Source organism: Oryzias latipes, chromosome 5, assembly GCF_053564925.1.
Source record: "Oryzias latipes strain Hd-rR chromosome 5, Olatipes_Hd-rR_3.1".
Lineage (NCBI taxonomy): Eukaryota > Metazoa > Chordata > Actinopteri > Beloniformes > Adrianichthyidae > Oryzias > Oryzias latipes.
In genome coordinates this window covers 8,184,184-8,204,070 of record NC_136241.1, presented here as the reverse complement: position 1 = coordinate 8,204,070, position 19,887 = coordinate 8,184,184, and the positions used below count along the sequence as shown (strand labels likewise).

The following is a 19,887-nucleotide window of genomic DNA, read 5'->3' as shown; positions in this document are numbered from 1 at the left end:
CACAGAAGAAAGGCTCCTCAGCACTCCATCCCTTTATTCACTCTGAAGAAGCTACATGGACAAATGGTCCTCCAGGCCATTGTCGAGGCCTTTCCATTGTTTTTCTAACCTATTTTTTTGGGTGTTTGCTTGTTCTTTAATTAAACACTGATTTATGAATCACTGACATAAAACAACCGAGAAGAAAACACCTTTAAACACATTTAAGCCATAAATGTATTCTGTGTTTACTTACATTACATTTAGATCTTTTTAAGCAGTAGTCTCCCTATCATTTGAATGTTAGACAATATATTCACAAACTCGCGTGTACGACACTGAAGATGGTGTTCCTTTCTTCCTTTCTTTTTTAGCATTGGGTTTCTGGTCTTATTTTCAAAATCACAAGGATTCCATCTGAACTTGAACCTGAAGGGAAAGTTTGAAAATTTCCAGATGACGATTTAGTAAAATAAAGCTGTTGATAGTTAAAAGTTGTTTCTGATTTTTGAAAATTCCTTAAAGGTAAAAAATGACATGTTTTTGGAGACATTGTAGTGAAAAAACTTCAACACCGAGACAACTCACTACAGGATCAGATTATCATACAGAGCAGAGTTTCAACAGTGTTTTCTGTGCTAAAGGTGCTTAACAAAGTCCCGTCTAATCTGGCTTTGTTGTTGGAAAATGTTAAAACGTTTTTACCAGTCAGTGAAGAACTTCCACAAACCAGATACTAGTGTGATGGAATCTTTATTTTGATGTCAAATATCTGTAGCGTGTTTAAACTGTAAAACTCTTTTTAAAAAAAACAGATTAAATCTGGAATAATGATAAGGAATAACATCACTAAAATTATTAAACTATAATTATTATATTGTTTACATGCTGAAAGCGTATCAATAGATTTTAAAAGGTCAGGCTTTTGCCGGCTCCCTTCCTAACATTATTATTGTTTTTATCGACTCTATTGTGCCAAATTGACTGACCTTTATTATAAACATGTTTGAAACACATTTTAACTAACAAGTTAAAACTGTAATTCAAAAAGATTACAGAACTACTGCCCCACAGTGTTTCTAAAGCGACTACAAAATGAGCCATCAATGCTTTTTGGGTGTAATGTCTTAATGATTTTCATTGAGGACCTTCTGCTGCAGTGAGTGAGTGATCTGCAGTACCAGGAGAGATGGGCATGTTGTATTTTTCGGAGTAGCGCCGTCGAATGGACCCCACATTGTGAAGGCTGTTGGGTGTGATGACCGAGTGCGTCTGGGACAGGGGAGTAAGGGGAGCCGTGGGTGTGGTGGGGGTTTGGGGAAGGCTCAGGGGAGGGGAGGCCTCTGGGGCTGACTTGGACAATGTGACGCTGGACACAAGGTTGAGCTGAAACAGAAAAAAAAAGGACAGAAGAGGAATTAGGCTTTAATGAATAGCAAGTTTCCACATGTGTGGGTAATGGCACGCAGTTGGAGCTGCCACATCCTTTAAGCTAGATTCTCCGTCATGTGTTTCAGCAGCTTTGTTTAGTGGTTTGTTCCAGTAGAATGCCCTGAACCTCCTCCACATCAACCGTGTGTTAAACCATAGCCACAGACTGAACCATGAGCAGGAGATGGCGGCTGGCGCAGCACTAAAAACTGACACTGTGCGTCTCATTTTCCGCTAAACGGTCCCGATAATAAGGCAGCCAGAGGAAGGAGCTAATCTAGGCTAATTACAAGCTGAAAACGTCCTGTGAAGATTCTAATTATAGAGGTGAACTACTGATTAACCGCTGTGCTTGACTGACCTCCATCCTGAGGCCTGTGCTGGACGGAGCAACGATGAACCGGTTTGTTTAGTTGTTAGAAAAATGAGACATTTAGGAAGACATTTTCACAAAGTAAACCAAGTACCCAGAGAGAATGTGAAGAGAAGAACAGTGTAGCTCTTTTTTCCCATTTCTGTGCCAAGCGTTCATATTAGAGCAGCAGTCAAGTGGAAAGCTCTTGCCTGAACCCCTGCTACAGCTATTAACCGGCAGGGTAACTAATGACACATACATATTCCTACAAAATTAGTCTAATTGCTAATTTGCCAAAAAGGGTCAGTTTCTAAATTAATGACAGCTTCAAACGGAGTTAAGAGGAAAAGTCTTGAGAACTGCAGCAAAAAAGCGCACAATAAGCCATGGAGAAACAACTTTTGTGTGTTTTGTTGTATGGCATCGTAAAATAAGTGTGATTTTTTTTTTTTTTTACAGAAAAGAGAAGTAATCTACTGAGCCCGTGTCCTGACATTAAGATATAAAAATATATCTTGTTCCCACAGATTAATATCTTGTTCCCACAGATTAATATCTTGTTCCCACAGGTTATTATGTCGTTCGCACGAAATACTATTCCGTTCCCACGAGATACTATTCCGTTCCCTCAAAATACTATTCCGTTCCCTCGAAATGATTAACTCGTGCGAACGCAATAATTATGTCGTTCGAACGCAATAATTATTCACGTCATAAGTCATACACGCGGATATGCTCTTTGTACGCCGGCAAAAGCCGCTTTCAGCGGTAACTTCCGTGTCTCTGTGACCCATATTCGTTCAAAAAAGGAACATGAAAAACAAAAATGATCACTTTATTACCGTCTCAATGAATATAAGAAAAATATCAATAGATTTATGATAACTAGGCTGCTTTGTCATAAGATAGCTCCTGCTAGGCTACTACTAGCGCCGCCGCAGAGCTCTTTGATGTATGCCGGCATTTGGGCAACTGGCTGGTCTATTGTCAGACAGCTGATATTGTAGTTTAGGGTCGAACAGGAATAATAATATTCAGGACTTGTCTTTTATTAACTTTAGCAGTCAGTCGCTTTACATTCGAAGGCTATAAGGATACATGCTAACTGACTAGCCGATCATTGATCCTGTTATTAATTTACGTCATAGATTTACAGCAGATACCTTCACATTTCTGTCTGTGTGTGTCTCATTACATTGCATTGAAGACACGGAGGATGTTTAGAGAACAGATTTATTTATTTCAAAAAGCACAAAGCATTCATCGTATTCACGTTCATTCACATGATGATGATCTCTGGTACGCCCTCAGTCATCTTGCTGCAAAAGCCGCTTCCTGCCGCTACTTCCGTGTCTCTGTGAGCATTTAATAGGGGTAAAAATAAAAGCAAGAATGGTCGATCTGTTATTGTCTCGATGACAATCTGAAAAATATCATATTAAGCTGGCTTCTTCGCCGAAAGCACTTACCTTTAGCTTGTAGCATAACAACAATGGCAGTACGTCACGTTTCCCAGAATGCTTTGCGGCCAACCATTGGTCTTGTTGTTAGACCTTGGTCACAGGGACACGGTGATTGGCCAATGATTGGCAGGAAAGCATTCTGGGAAACGTGACGTACTGCCATTGTTGTTATGCTACAAGCTAAAGGTAAGTGCTTTCGGCGAAGCAGCCAGCTTAATATGATATTTTTCAGATTGTCATGGAGAAAATAACAGATCGACCATTCTTGCTTTTATTTTTACCCCTATTGAATGCTCACAGAGACCGGAAGTAGCGGCAGGAAGCGGCTTTTGCAGCAAGATGACTGAGGGCGTACCATGATGTGAACGTGAATACGATGGATGCTTCTGTGCTTTTTAAAATAAATAAATCTGTTCTCTAAACATCCTCCGTGTCTTCAATGCAATGTAATGAGACACACACAGACAGAAATGTGAAGGTATCTGGTGTAAATCTATGACGTAAATTAATAACAGGAAATGATCGGCTAGTCAGTTAGCATGTAGCCTAATAGCCTTCGAATGTAAAGATACTGACTGCTAAAGTTAATAAAAGACAAGTCCTGAATATTATTATTCCTATTCGACCCTAAACTACAATATCAGCTGTCTGACAACAGACCAGCCAGTTGCCCAAATGCCGGCATACATGATCAGAGAGCTCTGCGGCGGAGCTAGCCTAGCAGGAGCTATCGTATGACAAAGCAGCCTAGTTATCATAAATCTTTTGATATTTTTCTTATATTCATTGAGACGGTAATAAAGTGATCAATTTTGTTTTTCATGTTCCTTTTTTGAACGAATATGGGTCACAGAGACACGGAAGTTACAGCTGAAAGCGGCTTTTGCCGGCGTACAAAGAGCATATCCGCGTGAATGACTTATGACGTGAATAATTATTGCGTTCGAACGGATTAATTATTGCGTTCGAACGACATAATTATTGCGTTCGCACGAGTTAATCATTTCGAGGGAACGGAATAGTATTTTGAGGGAACGGAATAGTATCTTGTGGGAACGGAATAGTATCTTGTGGGAACGGAATAGTATTTCGTGCGAACGACATAATAACCTGTGGGAACAAGATATTAATCTGTGGGAACAAGATATATTTTTATATCTTAATGTCAGGACACGGGCTCCGTAGTAATCCCCTTTAACGCCTGGTACTAGTCAAAAAACCCGGCTCTTGTTCAAGTCACCAAAATGATCCATCGATATTTTGACACATTAGACTAAAACACAGATTTCAGAAATATGGTTTAAATCTTTCCACAATTTAAAGATTTTTAATAATGCAACACATTTTAGATTTTGTTTACACAAACACAGACAAATACTACAGATATTAAGCAAATAAATTCTTTTGCAAAAAATAAAAAAAAGACCGGTTTAGCAGATTGTAGTCTCCTTCTTCACGCTTCTTCTTTCTGATAGTTTTGATGCAGAGATGTAGAGAGCATTGTCAGCACCAGAGCAGGTGGTATTCTGAAGAATGCACTAAATGCATTTGGATTGGGTGTTTCTGATGCAATCCTATCAATAGACTGAGGCTGCAGTCCTGACTCCTCTGGCTTTGTTTCAGGTTTCATCCGTATTCTCTGGCCATAAACACACACAGGCTGCAACAATAGGCCAGACAGGCTGGTAATAGCCTCGCCTTTGTTTGCTTCAGCGTTTGGGCTCACTCCAGTTTGTGGACAAAATGAGACTTCAGACTGAAATTAATTAAATGGTAATTGGTGATCTAATTATACTGGCTTTGACTCTGCAAACTGCAAAAAAAACCAAAAAAAACAATAAGACCCCCTTAATTATGTATAACGTAAAAGGTCAGATTTCTGACAAGAATGCTTAGTGACACCGAGTGCAGACAGCCACCCACTCACCCCTCGACAAATACAAACACACACATTCAGTGACATATGCACACAAACACGCATTGCTAATGCGGAACATTTCGCTTTCATCGCCCATCCCCCATCCAAGACACAAAAAAGGAAAACTGGAAGTCATTTGACACTGAATGCAGAGCATCACTTCAATTACAACTGAACAGGGATGAAAATGTTCGCTGGGGTTAAATAAATTCAAACAGAAGCAGAAATGACTGGAAAAGGCAGTCTCTCTGTTTTTACCCTGTTTCTAGTTTGCTGAAGCTCCATTTTGCTTCGTGTTTGTGTCTTCATTCGGTCCAGTCCCACAAAACCCTAACGGGATCCAGGCCCCCGAGCAGCTCTGTAGTCAGACGTAGTGTTCCTCCTTCAGTGAGCCAACGCTGAGGTGTGACACAGCCTGTTCTCACAGTTCCAGGGGGGCAAACCCAAGGCACTATCTGCCACCCTAGCACTTTTCACACACAAGTGCCCTGTTTTCATCTACACAAAGTGTGATGCCGACACGGCTGCACCAGGGAGTTTATTGTCATTTGACATGGCAGAGCCCTGCTGTGCCGGGAGCACACGGCCTGTGGATGACGACAGCCTCCTCATCCACGTGGCACATCTACATGTGTGATAGCTTCCATTAATGCTCAGAAGTTTGAAAAAAATGATCTCTATTATTTTTTATTCTCATAGTGAACCACCTGAAACACAATGATGAGGCCGTGTGTTAACATGACAAAATGCATCACACACCAAGAACAGGGCTGAACTCCGTACGGCACAGGCTGTAGAGAAACTCAGAGAAAAGCTCTATTGCGGGTTTCTGACTGCTGTGTTTGTTGATCTGAGATTACTGTCCCTGAGTCAGAGTCACTCAGAGCGTGCAGTGAATTTTATACAAGGCTAAAGTGGCCTTTTGTTGGAGACGCGTTTTCCTGGTTAATCTCTACAGTAGTCAGATGACACTTTAGTTACACTAAGAGTCAATTTGTAAAAATATTTTAGTAACATGAGTTTTTATGCTCCTAAACTTTTTAAAACCCACTACAAGTTAAATTATGCCTTTGGTGTTTTTAATGTGCTATTGATGGATTTTTCACACAGAGGAGGACATATATTAAGAATTTAAGATTAAACCCTGTTTGTGAGGATTTCTTAATTTAAATAATTGAATCAGAAGCAGATGACAAAGATGCAGTTGGAAGAACCACTCAGTTATGACAGAAACTGTGATGGGCAGGACAAAGTCCTACTGCTCTGCGTCATTCTGATGCATCCACTTGCATTCAAACAGATCCATGTTCGTCTATGTTTTCCTCGTCTGAGCTGGAATCTGGATCTAAACCGTATGGCTGGATGGCTACGATATTCCTCACTCTTCTTTTTTCTTTTGCTACTCTAATGTTAGCTTGGGGTGGTGAGGGGCTGTAAGCCAATGGGAGAGTCGCGTAAACAGAGGGATGATGAGAAATGAGCACTGGCTTTACTCTGTGTCAACAATTCAGCCCACAACTCAGAGGTGAATTTCTAATGAACTCTTGCTGCTCTGCAGAAACTATGTCCAAACGACAAAGTTTTAGATTTTGCCTAAAAATAGCATCATCATAAAATCGAAAAACACTGCGAAGACTTTGAAAATAGATCAGAAGATGATCGGAGAGGGACTTTAAAGCTGGTATTTATATTTTCACATGCTATTTTACACTTCTAAAAATAAAAGTACATAGTTACATGTACACAGAGAAGTGTTATAATTAAGGTGGAAAATTTGTTTTTTTTCCTTTTTAAAATAAAACTATTTTTCCTTAGTCCTAATTTTTCCCATTTGTAATAATTTAAATTCTTTTTTTTTTGCAGTTACTAATATTTTGCTCTCGTTCAGTCAGGCATCGGCACTCAGATGCAGAGATGGGGGCCGTTACAGTCTGCATCCAGTTCATCACAGGCAGCAAATTGAATCACGGATGTCAGCAGATGTGTTTCCAAACTATATTTACTGTCTCCCTCAAAGGAACAGCTGTTTGTGTTTAGCAAATAAATAAGAAGATGGAAGAAGGGATTAATGAATACATGTGTGCAAATGGGGACAAACAAAAGAACAAGGGGGGGAACAGATGCAGAAAAGCATGATGGAACTGCCGCTCACCGGCTGTGGGGGGGCTTTGGGCTCCGTGGACTTGACGTGAAGATGTGTCATCATAGCCTGCAGACGCTCTTTATCTTTTGCAAGCTGACAAAGAAAAAGAAAAACATGAATTGAGGATTACAATCAAATATGATGTATAGATTTTCATAGACTGACTGATAACAGAATAAATATTTTGTACTGAATTTACAAAATCAACTTGTTTTTGTTTTATAAGCAAATTGTTGATCGTAAATATGGATTAATAAACCGAGGAGTATTTTCAACAAGCAAAATGTGTCCTAACAGCAGTTAAACGGGAGGCGAACACGGACGGCCATCTTTTAATAAACAAGAGCAGTTTATTATTGGAGTATGAATCCCAGTCTGTAAACTCCAACTCTGAACCAGACCACAAGCCGAAGGGCAATAAACCACAAACCAACATTATGTGTGTTTGCAGAAATTATAATAAAAGATATTTTTAAGGGATCATAAATGTATTCGTAACAAAAAACAATGAATTTCTTCAATCCTGAATTAGAATTAATTGTGAACCTCTTGTGTTTGCAGTTTTTAAATGCACAGTCACATATTTCAATGCAGGAATCTCTCTGCCTTCTCTCGTTGGACTAAAACAACGTTTTTTGTTTTTTTCTGTCTTACAAACAGCGTCTGATCACACTGTGCTGTCCAGTCATCTCACCAAGTGTTTTATTGTTGGCGCCAAACAATTAAAAGCCATAAATAACTTTAAAAGCCAGTAAAATTCAAAATGTAATTATCTCTTTCCACTAAGCCCCAGGCTCTGCATATATCTTCCGCTTGCTGTCGTGCATATATAACACTTCTTTAATGACAAATGCAGAAAATTCTTTCTCTCCGCCGACCCCCCCCCCCCCCCCCCCCCCCCCCGACCCTGATGGGGAGGGCCTCAGAGAAAACTTAGGAAGCATTCAATAAATATTTAGATCAAAACAACTGCATGGACAATACCTGCAACTCCAGCTGCTGTACGACCTGCATCTGCACTCGACACTGCGCCGTGCTTCTGTCGTCCAGGGCGTGCTCGTTGTTGAGATGCCTGAAAAGGCCACACAAAAAGTCACTTAGGGGGCCCAACCTGACCTGAGAGATCTGTGAGTAGAGGGGGACAAATCACTCTGGTAACAGGCAGGACGTCCTTCTTTAATGAGCTAACGCTCCGTAAAAGAAGGGAAGAGAAAATGGGAATATGAATGTTTTCTTTTTCAACCTCCCTGTTGGTTTTGCTCCTTTTCTTAAAACACTTAATAGAATTTAACCACAACAGTCCAAAAACAGAGGACAAGCAGACAAGGAGAAGTGATCTGTCACCAACTTGAATTATTGCTATAATTATGTGCATTTTTTTATTCAAAGAAGATGTTCCATTCCATAACTAATCTAAATAAGTAGCTCACTAAAGAGAAGACAGTTTCTTTTCTATGATTTATATAAAATAATGGAGATAAGGTTCATGAGTGAAGGAAATATGATTGGAGGAATTTTATCAGCTGCTGCATGAATTACTGTTTGAAAATGCTTATGCAGGGGCATTTCATTAATCATTTAATCATAATCTGAGCAAGACGCTTGAACTGATTTCACAAATACCCTTCCATTTCAGTACTTCATTATGCTCGCTAATGGATCCAATATATTAAATATATCATAAATTATATCACATCTGTGGTGACCATGTAGGTCACTGTCACCAGACGTGTCTGTGTGCAGGTTGTGCGTCTGCCTTCTCACACTCTTTTTCCTACACAACAGGCCAACAGTCAGAAACCAAAAAGTCCTTTATGTTCACACAACAGCGTTATGCATTAAGCAGCACATGTATACCAAAATGGACAGGTCTTCACTTAAAAACTGAAGTTTTTTATTCTTCAGCCTGAAGGTGAACCACTTATGTCTTTAAAAGAAATGTAGTCTTCTGTTTACAGGTCTCCCTACTGGGGATGGATAACTCATTTTCTAAAATGAGGATTTTCCACATTTGAAGCTTTTGCTTGAATCAAATGAAAGCTCAGTTAATTTTGTGGGTGGAAGATGAAACCAGTAAACATCTCAAATCACCTCACTAGATTCCAAATGAAAACAGAACAGGTTGAGATGCTTCAACTCCAATCTAACTAGTACCGACTGCATTTTCACTGAAGGGTCTACGTGAGCAGCTTGGCAATGTCACTGTTTGTAGAAGACAAATGCCCTGCTCCTTTTTCATCCTTTGTTACATTTCACTTTCTTCCTTATAATGACACGGAGAGTCACAGCGCATAATTAATAGGAAATGAAATATTCAAATAGCTCTAATGCAGCGCTGAGAGGAGTGTGTGGACACGGGAGCAGAGGATGCCGGAGCTGCCATTAAGAGCGACAGTAAGGCGCCGGCATGTGTCACTCTCTGGACTTCAGATGAAGCCCCTTTTAGAAGCTCAGTGGCAGGATGACAGACTCTGATGTAAATAAACAGATATTCTCAAAGCCTGCTTTTTGCTCATCCGGGATTGTCTTCCTTTACATTCCAATTATTTGAAGCCAAAGGAACAGGAACATTTTATAGTACATTTGAAATGCAGACATTTTCAGCCCAGATTTGATTTTTCTGAGTATTTGAAATATAATTGCATAACTTGTGTTTGGCCTAGTGCTATGATGTTACGTGGCTGCACAGATGAATGCTGTGACAGGCCGTCGTGCTTGACAGTGCAGCACTAGAGGGCACTGCTGTGTTTCCCTGGACCTGACCCCTGACTGGACACAGAAGAGCAAGCTGCTGACCCTCACAACAAGCCCTGTATGACCCAACCCCTCCCTGCTGTGCGCTGAACCTGAAAACAGGAACAGGGATTTGGTGTCTTGTATTTGTTGAGAAAAGTGCGTGTAGGTGTGTCGTGTTTTCTTTGAAAGATAAAATAAATACACCGGGTTTAAAATAACATTTCAGTTCAGTTGGAGTTGTTGCTGTTGGCATGGGAAGCAGAAATCTGTTTGACATTACAGCCCTCCTCACCTCACTGTCTTTCCTGCACACAGAACACTGTGTTCTGCGGACACACACCTCTGTTGATTTACACTTTCATCCTCAGAAGACTTACCACGGGGCGGTACGGTGTGGGGTGTATGCCTGCTTTTACTTGTGATTGTTTTTGGAGGCTCAGGGTTTCATGTGGAAGCTCTTAAGCATTTGAGAGTTAACACCTCGGTGAGCTGCTCTCTCTCCCGCCTGCTGTTAAAGACACCATTGTGAGGGCTCTCCCCAATTGTTTTCTTAACATGTTCCAAGCAGTTGGAAGAGACAACTAAGGTAAACAAGATGTTGCCACGATAAAAACACTTGTAAAAACACAGCTAAGAGCACTTAGAGGGTTGTAAGGCAGAGCTGCACTCGGTACACTCTCTAGAATTCTCCTCGGTTCCATAAACAAAGGCTGAGGCAGCATCAGAGCAGAATACACAGTGACAGATTGAAAAGGCCACACCTTTTTCTGAATTAGCTTTTCTATTAGCGGAAAGACGTTGTCCTTTATTAATGTTTCCTAATAACTATAGTAAAATTAGCTTTTCTTAAAACAGAAAAACAGAAGTTTCATTTAAAAAAAAATCCTGCTGGCAAACATGTGACCAGGAAAAATATCTGAGTGAGAAGTTTTCTCTGCTCGTGAGGTGGAACCCTCTTCCAGCCTGTCTTATTAAAACCTGGACTTCACACGGGTTTTAGGATAATGGAATCGTGTCATATCTTGTTTAGAAGGCAACTAATCTGGCTTGACAGTGAGCCATTGATCTACTGCCACAACAAAGATCTCTTCATCCTATCTGTAACCATGGCACTTTTATGTGATGGATTACCCACAGTGCACTGCACACACAGTTGATTAGTAAACCTGGGCTTTGACTATAGTGGGCAAACAGAGTAAAAAACAATGGTCATGTCCAAGCAGTCTGTACATTACACAGAGATGCTCATCGAAGACGCTTTTAGTCCCGTATCCTGGCAGCTTGGCTGATTGATGTGGCAGAATACGGAGTAAACAAACATCAAAACAGGACAGGTCTATTTTGTGAGCAAAACACAAAAGCTCTGCCAAAAAAAATCTGTCAACAAGAAAAACTGGAGACAAAAGAGGCAGGAACATGCCCTGTCCGGCCACAACAGCACACATATTTGGGTGAGTGAAGATGAACAAAAAATGACCTCTATTACCACGAGAACTATAACCATCTCAGGACTAGGGATAGGTACCGAGCCCCGGTATTGAACGAGCCCTGGGGCAACATTCTTCAGAATCGGTGAGATCTGACCTCAACGGTTCTGCTATCGGTACTAGAGAAGTCGCATTTTTTTTGTGGCCCACAACATATAAACTAGAGCTGTGACGGTGTGGGATTTTTGATCACCGCGCTGATGAAGCAGCAGGAGTCGTGGCGTCGCAGTTAACCCCCCCCCCCCCCCCCCCAACACAAAATCCCCTGGCGGCCGTGTCACAAATAAAATGTATACAATTCATAATTACAACGCAGTATTCTTTATTAAAAAATAACAGTTGCAACTAACTGCTAACTAACTGAACTAACTATATAGGTGTTGTAGAATGAGTGTGTGTATGTGTGTCAGCGGGCTACGCGAGTAAAAGGAAGGAGCGCGTGCCGCGTGAGACCGCGCACAAGTGTGTTGGGGGTGCGCGTTCATGTTCCCAGAGGCGCTTGAAGTTTGAACACAGGACTCCCAGAAAAAGTAAATTATTAGCAAAGATGATTGTGTTTATTATAGTTCAAATCACGCACCATCCCTACTCAGGAGGTAAAAACCTGAGCAGTTTCCAGAGGGAGACCCCCACAGCAGAGAGAGAGTTGGCCCGACTCAGGAATAATAACCAGCAGTGTTTCTTTGTTGCAGGGTGTAACTGACCCAAAAGAGGACCAACAACCAGCACAGAAATGTGGCTCTATTTAGGACTTACTTGATGAATGACTGGAAATCGTCAAACACCTCCTCACATCCAGGCCATTTGCAGACCCCATGGCCATAGAGGGGGTGGCTGCTGGGAGAACACTCTTCCTGCGCTGATCTGAAAAGTTTGTTGAGAGAAAAAAACGAGTGAACAACTGAAAGCCTTTCCCTTTCACAAAAGCCGTACCACAAGACATTGACTCTTATAGATGGGAATGTTTGGTGTACGGCTGAAGCCTCTCTGTGCTTCCTGTCTTGTTTTCTCATGCAAGAATATTGACTTCCAACAGATTTGGGAACCTTGGTCTTCAACAACATTTGTGTACTTCAGTGATCTTTGCTTTCCCAGTTTCTTAGGGTTGCGGTAGAGGAACTATCAAATCAATATGTAATTATTTTGTATCACTGAGCCATGCAGCAATTTACTTTGATCATGAAGGCTTGGGGGCTCACAGAGTTACTGCTTTGCTTGTGTTCCTGCTGTGTCATGTCCCACAGCATACCTGGAGAAATCTCAAACCCAGCATGGACCCCCTATATTCCCACTGTGCATTAACTATAAACAACCCCACTTCATTTCAGTTTGTCGCCTGACCACTTTGTGTCACTAGGGACCGACTGGAAGGCATCCAATGGGAGTGTGTGCTTCGGCAAAATCCAGAGAGCCAGAACATTCCTGAAAAAACAAACTTAACAGCAGCTCTGTTTGGGAAGAGCATTAGGGCCACAGCGAAACCAAAGCTGTGTTTGGAGGGAATGTCTGCGAAAAAGCGAGAAAGGAAGCCATATGGACACGAGCACTATAGAGGACACACAACTTTCTGATACAGGAGCCTGGGGGACTGGCCTATATTGCCAGCACCTGTGCATCTGGTGTCTTGTACATACAATGCTGTACGATCTCCTGTCGTCTGAGCTTGCTCTTGAGGAACAGATTCACTGCACCACAAACTGCCATGTTTGCCACAAGAGGACAAACACAACTCCTCAAATCCCATCAGTGTGTATACGTTCAGTGGAGCTTATGCATCAGCAGGCCCGGCTACTTGAGGAGCTCACTTTAAAAAAAACTTCAGTGATTAGTAAAAAGAGCAGCTTCTATTTTCTAGTCAATTATGCAATGAAAATTGAGAAGAAAACATTAAAAATCAGATGAAATAAAAAGAAACATATGGAGAAATATGCAGCTTGTGTTGAGATTCCATCTCATCATAATGTTAGAACGGCTGTCGTTGGCCTTCCCAGCTTTCTCTGTTATCATTGCTTTCTTAAGAGTTTACATGGTTCATAATGTGATTATTGCATAGCAATTGGGAGGCAGTCAAGCATTCATAAATGTGCTAAGCAGCCTCTTTTCCCTACCTTTTTCCTAGAACAGACCTTTGAAATTCAATGATGAATTATGCATTCATATTAAGACCTCTGTTTTGATAAAGCTAACAAATAGAAGGCTGCTTACTAATTCTATTGAGTTTGAACAAAGAAATCTATGGATTGGCAAAGGTAAAGCTGGTCTTCCATATAAAGTAATTGTATTTTGTTCCTGTTTAGGGCAGCATGCTCATTAATTCTGTATTCATAAGATTTTAAATGCATAGTGTGCTGGAAACCAATGAGCACTATGAAAGGTTGCTAAAGGGAAGAGTCCTTCTTTCATGGTAAGTGACAGAATGTTCTAAATGTGGTGCTCAATAAGGGTTTTTTCCAGCCACATAAACAAACAAACAAACAAACAAACAAACAAACAAACAAACAAACAAACAAACAAACAAACAAACAAACAAACAAGTCAGGATGGTTTAAGTGTCAAGATGCCCAGAGGAAGAATGGTAAGGATAAAGTAGCATACATGAAAACACATTAAAAGCTTCCTCACTTTGAGATGCATTCACACCTAGACAGAGTGGGTTTGAACCCTGCAGATTTTGCACTGCGTTCAACACAAAACAGACTTGAAGCTGGCAGACGGCTGATTTCTTGCTGATTTACATTGAGGTGTTATAGAGAGGCTCGACGGAGGAAATTCATGCATTCCTCAAAATTAATGAATAAACTGGATGCTCTTGTGAAAACATGTGGAGATACATCATAAAATACCCAAGTCCATGGTGATGATTTGCTCTGCTTTGCTAAACTGAAGGAGTTTTGAACAGGGAGTTTGCCTGGAATCTAGATCAGGTACATCCAATTGTTTTTTAAGCTATTTTAAAAGCGTTCCTAGTGGGCTTTTAATGATAATAATCCAGTTTTTAGCCAAAATCAAAAACCTGTGTCGTTTTCCTGGACATAGTTTCTGCAGAGTGGCACAAGTTCATTAGAAATTCCCCTCTGAGTTGTGGGCGGGACTATTGACATAAAGTAAGCCAGTGCTCGTTTTCCATCTTTCCTCTGTTTATACGCTATCCTGCTAGCTTACAGCCCCTTTATAACCCCAAGCTAACATTAGCGCCGCAACAAACAGGGAGAGCAATATCAGCACTATCCAGCCGTACAGTTTAGATTCCAGCTTCCAGATTCCAGCTCAGACGAGGAAAACATAGACATTCATAGATCTATTTGTCTCAAGGTGAATGCATCAGAATGGGTCAGAGCAGGCAGACTTCAGCCCGGCATCTGTTGTGGGATTCCCCACAATTTGAATAAAGAAATCCTCAGAAATGTATTTTAATCTTAGTTATAATCTTTAGTCCTCCATTTTCTGAAAAATGCCACAAGAACATGTTAGAAACACCAAAAACACCATTTGCATTGGAGTGGGTCTTAACCTAACATTGACTCTAATCTTACATTTTTGTGTGTTGTGCTAATCTCACTAATTACTGTTTTCTTCATTACAGCACCGTTATTGTTACTGAATGCTAAACTGTGTGCATTTCTATGAATTATTTTAAGAAACTGTGCAGACCACTTTCTGTCAGAACGGCAAACAAGGCATGGTGACAACAAGGTAAGCCGTCATGATTGGCTTGGACAGTGTCATGTCTCATGGTAGCCACACCATTACCCCCCCACACACACACACAAACACACACCAAGCAGATGGAAGAATGGAAGAAGCTGGAGAGATAGGGAGTCTGGATTGTGCATTTTGCAAGTGATGATGTAAGCTCTACTTCCAGACTGTTATCTTAAGATCTGAGTTTAATGTGTTAAATTATCTACAGTTACTGCAAACACAGTTCAGTTTAACTGTTTACCTTTGAAGTACGTTAGTGATGATATAAACCAGTTCTCTGAGATTGCAAATTTAAATGATTGAATTTGGATTAAAGAGTTAAATGCTCTATGTGGTATTACATGTTCACTTTGTTACTAATAAAATTAAAACCACTTTATAATCTATAACTGATTACTTTTGTGAAAAAGAAAATACTTGAAATGCAGGTTCAACCTTTTGCTGTATGCTGAAATGTAAAGAGTATTGAAGGTTAAATACAAGTGCATGTTTATTTTAATCATTTCAACTGATTAGAAACACGCTACAATTTCTAGTGACAAATAGAAGCTTTTTTTAGTAACTGGTTACTTTTATTTAAGAGTAATTTAGCTACTACTGAAGTACTTAAGTAGTGAGTAACTATAAATAATTACTTCTTTAAAGTAAAGTTTCCAACACTGGATTACTGCATTATAAACAGCCAAATCTCTGTCAAACGATGACCTGAATAATGTCTCCAGCTTTGAATCACTTTGTTATCAGTGAAGAAACGACCTCGTCTGACAGATTGACTGACTCGTAAGTGGTCAGATTAGGAATGTTATACTGACAAACAGAAATCCCAGTCTGCCGTGCCGAGTGTTTTTTAAGCAAACTAAAAGCAAGAACACGGCCTCATCTTTGATGTGTCAAGTGCAGTGATTAAATTTCTTCTCCTTCCTTAAGACGGAAGTGCAAAGCCGAAGAGTGATTCCTGTGGATGCACTTAAGGTTTTAGTTGCAGGCGTCGTTGTGCCTGGGCAGATTTTATATGACACATGAAACTAACTACACGCTACTTAGGGCCTGGTGTAAACCAATCTGAAGCTGGTCGGGAAAACAGGCCGATCAGCACAAGCTTGTTTCTGTTGCATGACAAAAGGACTTGCAAGACTGCATCAATTAAAAGTTCATTAAGGGGGGATGTGGTGGTGGTGAGAGAAAGAGGGGGGGGGTCTTTATTTACACACAGGCTAGGTCCAGCCTATTATCTTTAACCTGATTATTCAAATCCCTGGATTATAACACAGACTTTTTCTCTGAGTCTTACTTAGATTTCACATACTTCATAATTATTTTTGTCCAACAGTGGTGTCTGATTAGCATTGAGTCTACATCATGAAAAGACATGGCTCACGCTCTTGATGTTGGTGCAATTTAGGAACTCCAAAATGAACACGAGACAGGATTACTGGACAGTGTAAATTATCATCATTCAGCTTTAAATGCAGAATGTTTTGTCCTTATTTTTGCTCAGTTTTAAGTCTTAAAAGTAGAGCTGTGACGATTGATCAATGAATCAATTTTTATTCCTACGATTCAACCAGATCAATCTGTCTGAGGCAAATTGTTATTTAAATTGAATCGACCTAAACCATTTAAAAACATTTCCAAATTAGATAAATCAATAATCAATATTGGAAGATACCATTTTGATTGAGGTACAGTAGGTTTATTTGACAATAATGTAAAAACGACCAAGTACATCACAGCTTAAAATATACATGTAATGCAGCTGTCAGTCCATCATCAGTCCGTCATTCCAGTCCAATGTGTGGAAACACTTTGAATTGAATCAATGACATGTGACCATAAAGTGTGCTAGAATGTTCTAATAATGTTCCCTTTGGATTCTTTGGATGTGGAAGAACAACAGTGGACTGAACTTTAGGAAACTAAAATGTGATTAGTTTTGACATTCATTCTTGTTTACAAAGATCTGATCCTGATCAAAGACTTGTCTCAAAGTAGCAAACTCTTCTGTACAGGAGACATGGCACAAAGGAGATTGATTGACAACGTCAACAGCCAATGACGACTCAGAACGCAAAGCGCTGTGTAAAAACAAAAAAAAGCATGCGAAATTCCACCGCAAAAATCGACCCCATAAAAGGTGAACTGACTATAGCGAGGGAGCACTGTTCCTAATGGTTTGGATTACCTTTATAAAAGCATGTACAAATTTTTTGAAAAATAAGCCATTCATCTATATTAGACTCAAAAAATCAGAGGAAATCTTTGCACTACACTTGCGTGGTCCCTCCCCTCCACCAGCCTCTCTGTCCTCAGAGGACACAGATTGCCATGATAAACATATTTTTGTCACTGTGACTTTCAGTGCCATTCAATTGAGTAAATTTATGCTTTCACGCCAACACATGGGTTTTAATGACCTAATCACAAGTCAGATGTTATGCAGTAACCTTATGCCGCCTGCAGGTTTCATCCACCAAGCTGTGCAAGAAAACAAGCACGTGTGTAAGATGCAATCTTTCTATCTTCCTTACAGACAAGCTAAACACTACAAATTATTTGCCCTTTTCCATTACTCTGTGTTAAACTTTCAAATGCGTGGTTACATAAGAAAATAAAGTGAACCAATGTTCTATATTGATCAGGTTTTTTTCCCTTCCTAAACCAAATAACCATGTCACAATGGGAAGAAATTTGTGGTATTTAAGCAGTTTTCTGGGCTACACAGTGGTGTAGTGGTTAGCACTCTCCCCTCCCAACCCCCTAACCCTAACCCAGCAAGAAGGCTCTGGTGCAAATCCTAGCAGCGTCCTTTTTTTCCTGTGTGCATGCTCTCCTTGTGCATGTCTGGGTTTTCTCTTAGCACTTTGGTCCAAAAATGGGATTCTTCATTGCCCCTTAGGTATGAGTGTGTTTTAGGTTGGATTTGTAATCTGTCCCGGGGGACACCACGTTTACCCAAAAGTAGCAGCAATGGGCTACAGAAACCCCTTGAACCTGACTGAAGGATAGATGGAAAGACGAGTTTACTTTATTTGTGAAAGCACTGCTAAACTCACTCCTGTGGAAATATCTAGTGACATTTTGAGAAATCTTGCATCAATGCCTTTTGAGGAATGTGCTAATTCCTTCAAGTCCCTGTGGTGTTTTTATAAAAACAAATGAGTTAAATGGAAAAACGTCAAATATGTGCAGACGTTTATTAACAGATACTAACAAAATGGGACAACTCACCCTTCTCTCTTGTGACTCGCATACTGCCCATTGGTGGAGACGTGCTGGTTGAGGAGTGGGTTTTTTGGTGGCACTGGGGAGGACAGGTCAAGACCCCGGTGGCCGTTGGTGCTGTTATTGTTGTGCTCCTCCTTCACGTGAGCACTTGTCACCTCCTTCCACAGCTGCTGCAGCTCTGCTGGAAACACGCCTGAGACAAACAAATCAGATAATTACATCAATTAACAGCTAATGCAACTCTCTCTTTTGTTGCCTAATTAAATCAAAGCATCTCTAAACAAAGTCAAGTATTAATGAGCACATTTTCAACTACAGGCTAATGCACAGAGCTCTCAACAGCAGTTCCCCTATCGCCCTTGACCACCGCTCGCCATTTTTCTGCTGTGAACCAAAGCCTTTTTGTAAATACAAACACTTGGCATTCATGGAAATGTTACGCTCAGGGTAAATAATGAACATATGAAGAAGGCATGAAATTGGAAAAAATCAATGCAGTTCTTTTTACACAGCATAGATGTGAAGAACAAAAATAAATAAAAGTTTGAAATAGCAGCATTAGAAGGCATCCCGCCTCCCTCCATGAGAATCCGACCCCCGGGGGATTATTCTTGAAAGCACATTAATGTGCAAAAGCCTTAAAGCTTTGCACCGCCTTCAACTGACGTAGACGACTTAAACCTCATTTAACGAGTCAAGCCCACCGCACATCTCACAGCGCTTTGAAAATACAAAAATCCCGGAGGCCTCAGGTTACAGAGATCATGCTAAAGGCACCCTTAACACACAACTTTGTTCAATTCCTGCTTTTTTTTAGCAGTATATCTCTCAGTCAGAATTTTCCACCAGAAAAGCATAGTAATAATTGGAGCCGAACAGACCTTCAGATTTGGAGGGCACTGTTTTGTCATGATAAATGAAGACCCCGATGATGCAAGTGGCTGTCTGACAGAGATAAACTAAAATTCACTAATCAAACCACAAGAAGACGCAAGCCCCAATCACATGCTCCTCGACCACGCCCATATTTCTTGCCAAATTATGCACCTTTTCCTGGAAGGCGCTGGAAGTGAACAATATTCATGCAGCTCTGAACTTGTAAATATGTGCAGACAGCCAGATTGGTCTGAACTTCATCTGGTAGGAAAAGGCTTTGTTTTTTACTCATTTCAGAATCCTGAGTCACTGGCCCCACATGGAAAGGCCCCACAGTTCCATAAAGACAGAAGGTTTTTCCTGAATGAAGGACAGCAGTTCTGACTGTAAAGTGTTGCCTCAGGATAAAAACTACACAGCTCTTGCAGAATTGCAGATCTATTGTGTCCTGTAATGTGACATAAATGAGAACAAGTATATATTATGTGGATCCATGCCTGGTTCCTCATCTTCAGCTTCACTAACACTAGAAGTGCTCATTTCAAGCACAAAATTGTAATATATTGTCTGCA

The 19,887-nt window shown here is 40.5% G+C and overlaps 1 protein-coding gene and 2 long non-coding RNA genes across 46 annotated transcripts in view; 1 reads left to right on the top strand and 2 right to left on the bottom strand.

The window, feature by feature from the left end:
- The window catches only part of foxp1b (forkhead box P1b), a 206,541-nt gene that overhangs the window by 8,813 nt on the left and 177,841 nt on the right, over positions 1–19,887 (bottom strand). For all 44 annotated transcript variants that reach the window (XM_078946975.1, XM_078946970.1, XM_078946995.1 and 41 more), the window contains 5 exons: positions 18,443–18,632; positions 12,269–12,376; positions 8,274–8,361; positions 7,299–7,382; positions 1,161–1,365 (listed from right to left, as the gene is read on the bottom strand). In XM_078946975.1, the coding sequence (XP_078803101.1) occupies positions 1,161–1,365; positions 7,299–7,382; positions 8,274–8,361; positions 12,269–12,376; positions 18,443–18,632 (675 nt within the window). The remainder of the gene's footprint in view (positions 1–1,160; positions 1,366–7,298; positions 7,383–8,273; positions 8,362–12,268; positions 12,377–18,442; positions 18,633–19,887) is intronic.
- Positions 2,983–3,309, bottom strand: LOC144992125 (uncharacterized). The gene is made up of 2 exons (XR_013655922.1): positions 3,235–3,309; positions 2,983–3,120 (listed from the first exon to the last, which is right to left on the bottom strand). It is a non-coding gene; the product is annotated as an uncharacterized LOC144992125 (long non-coding RNA).
- LOC144992124 (uncharacterized) lies at positions 3,328–6,452 on the top strand. Its single transcript, XR_013655921.1, has 2 exons — positions 3,328–3,414; positions 3,529–6,452. It is a non-coding gene; the product is annotated as an uncharacterized LOC144992124 (long non-coding RNA).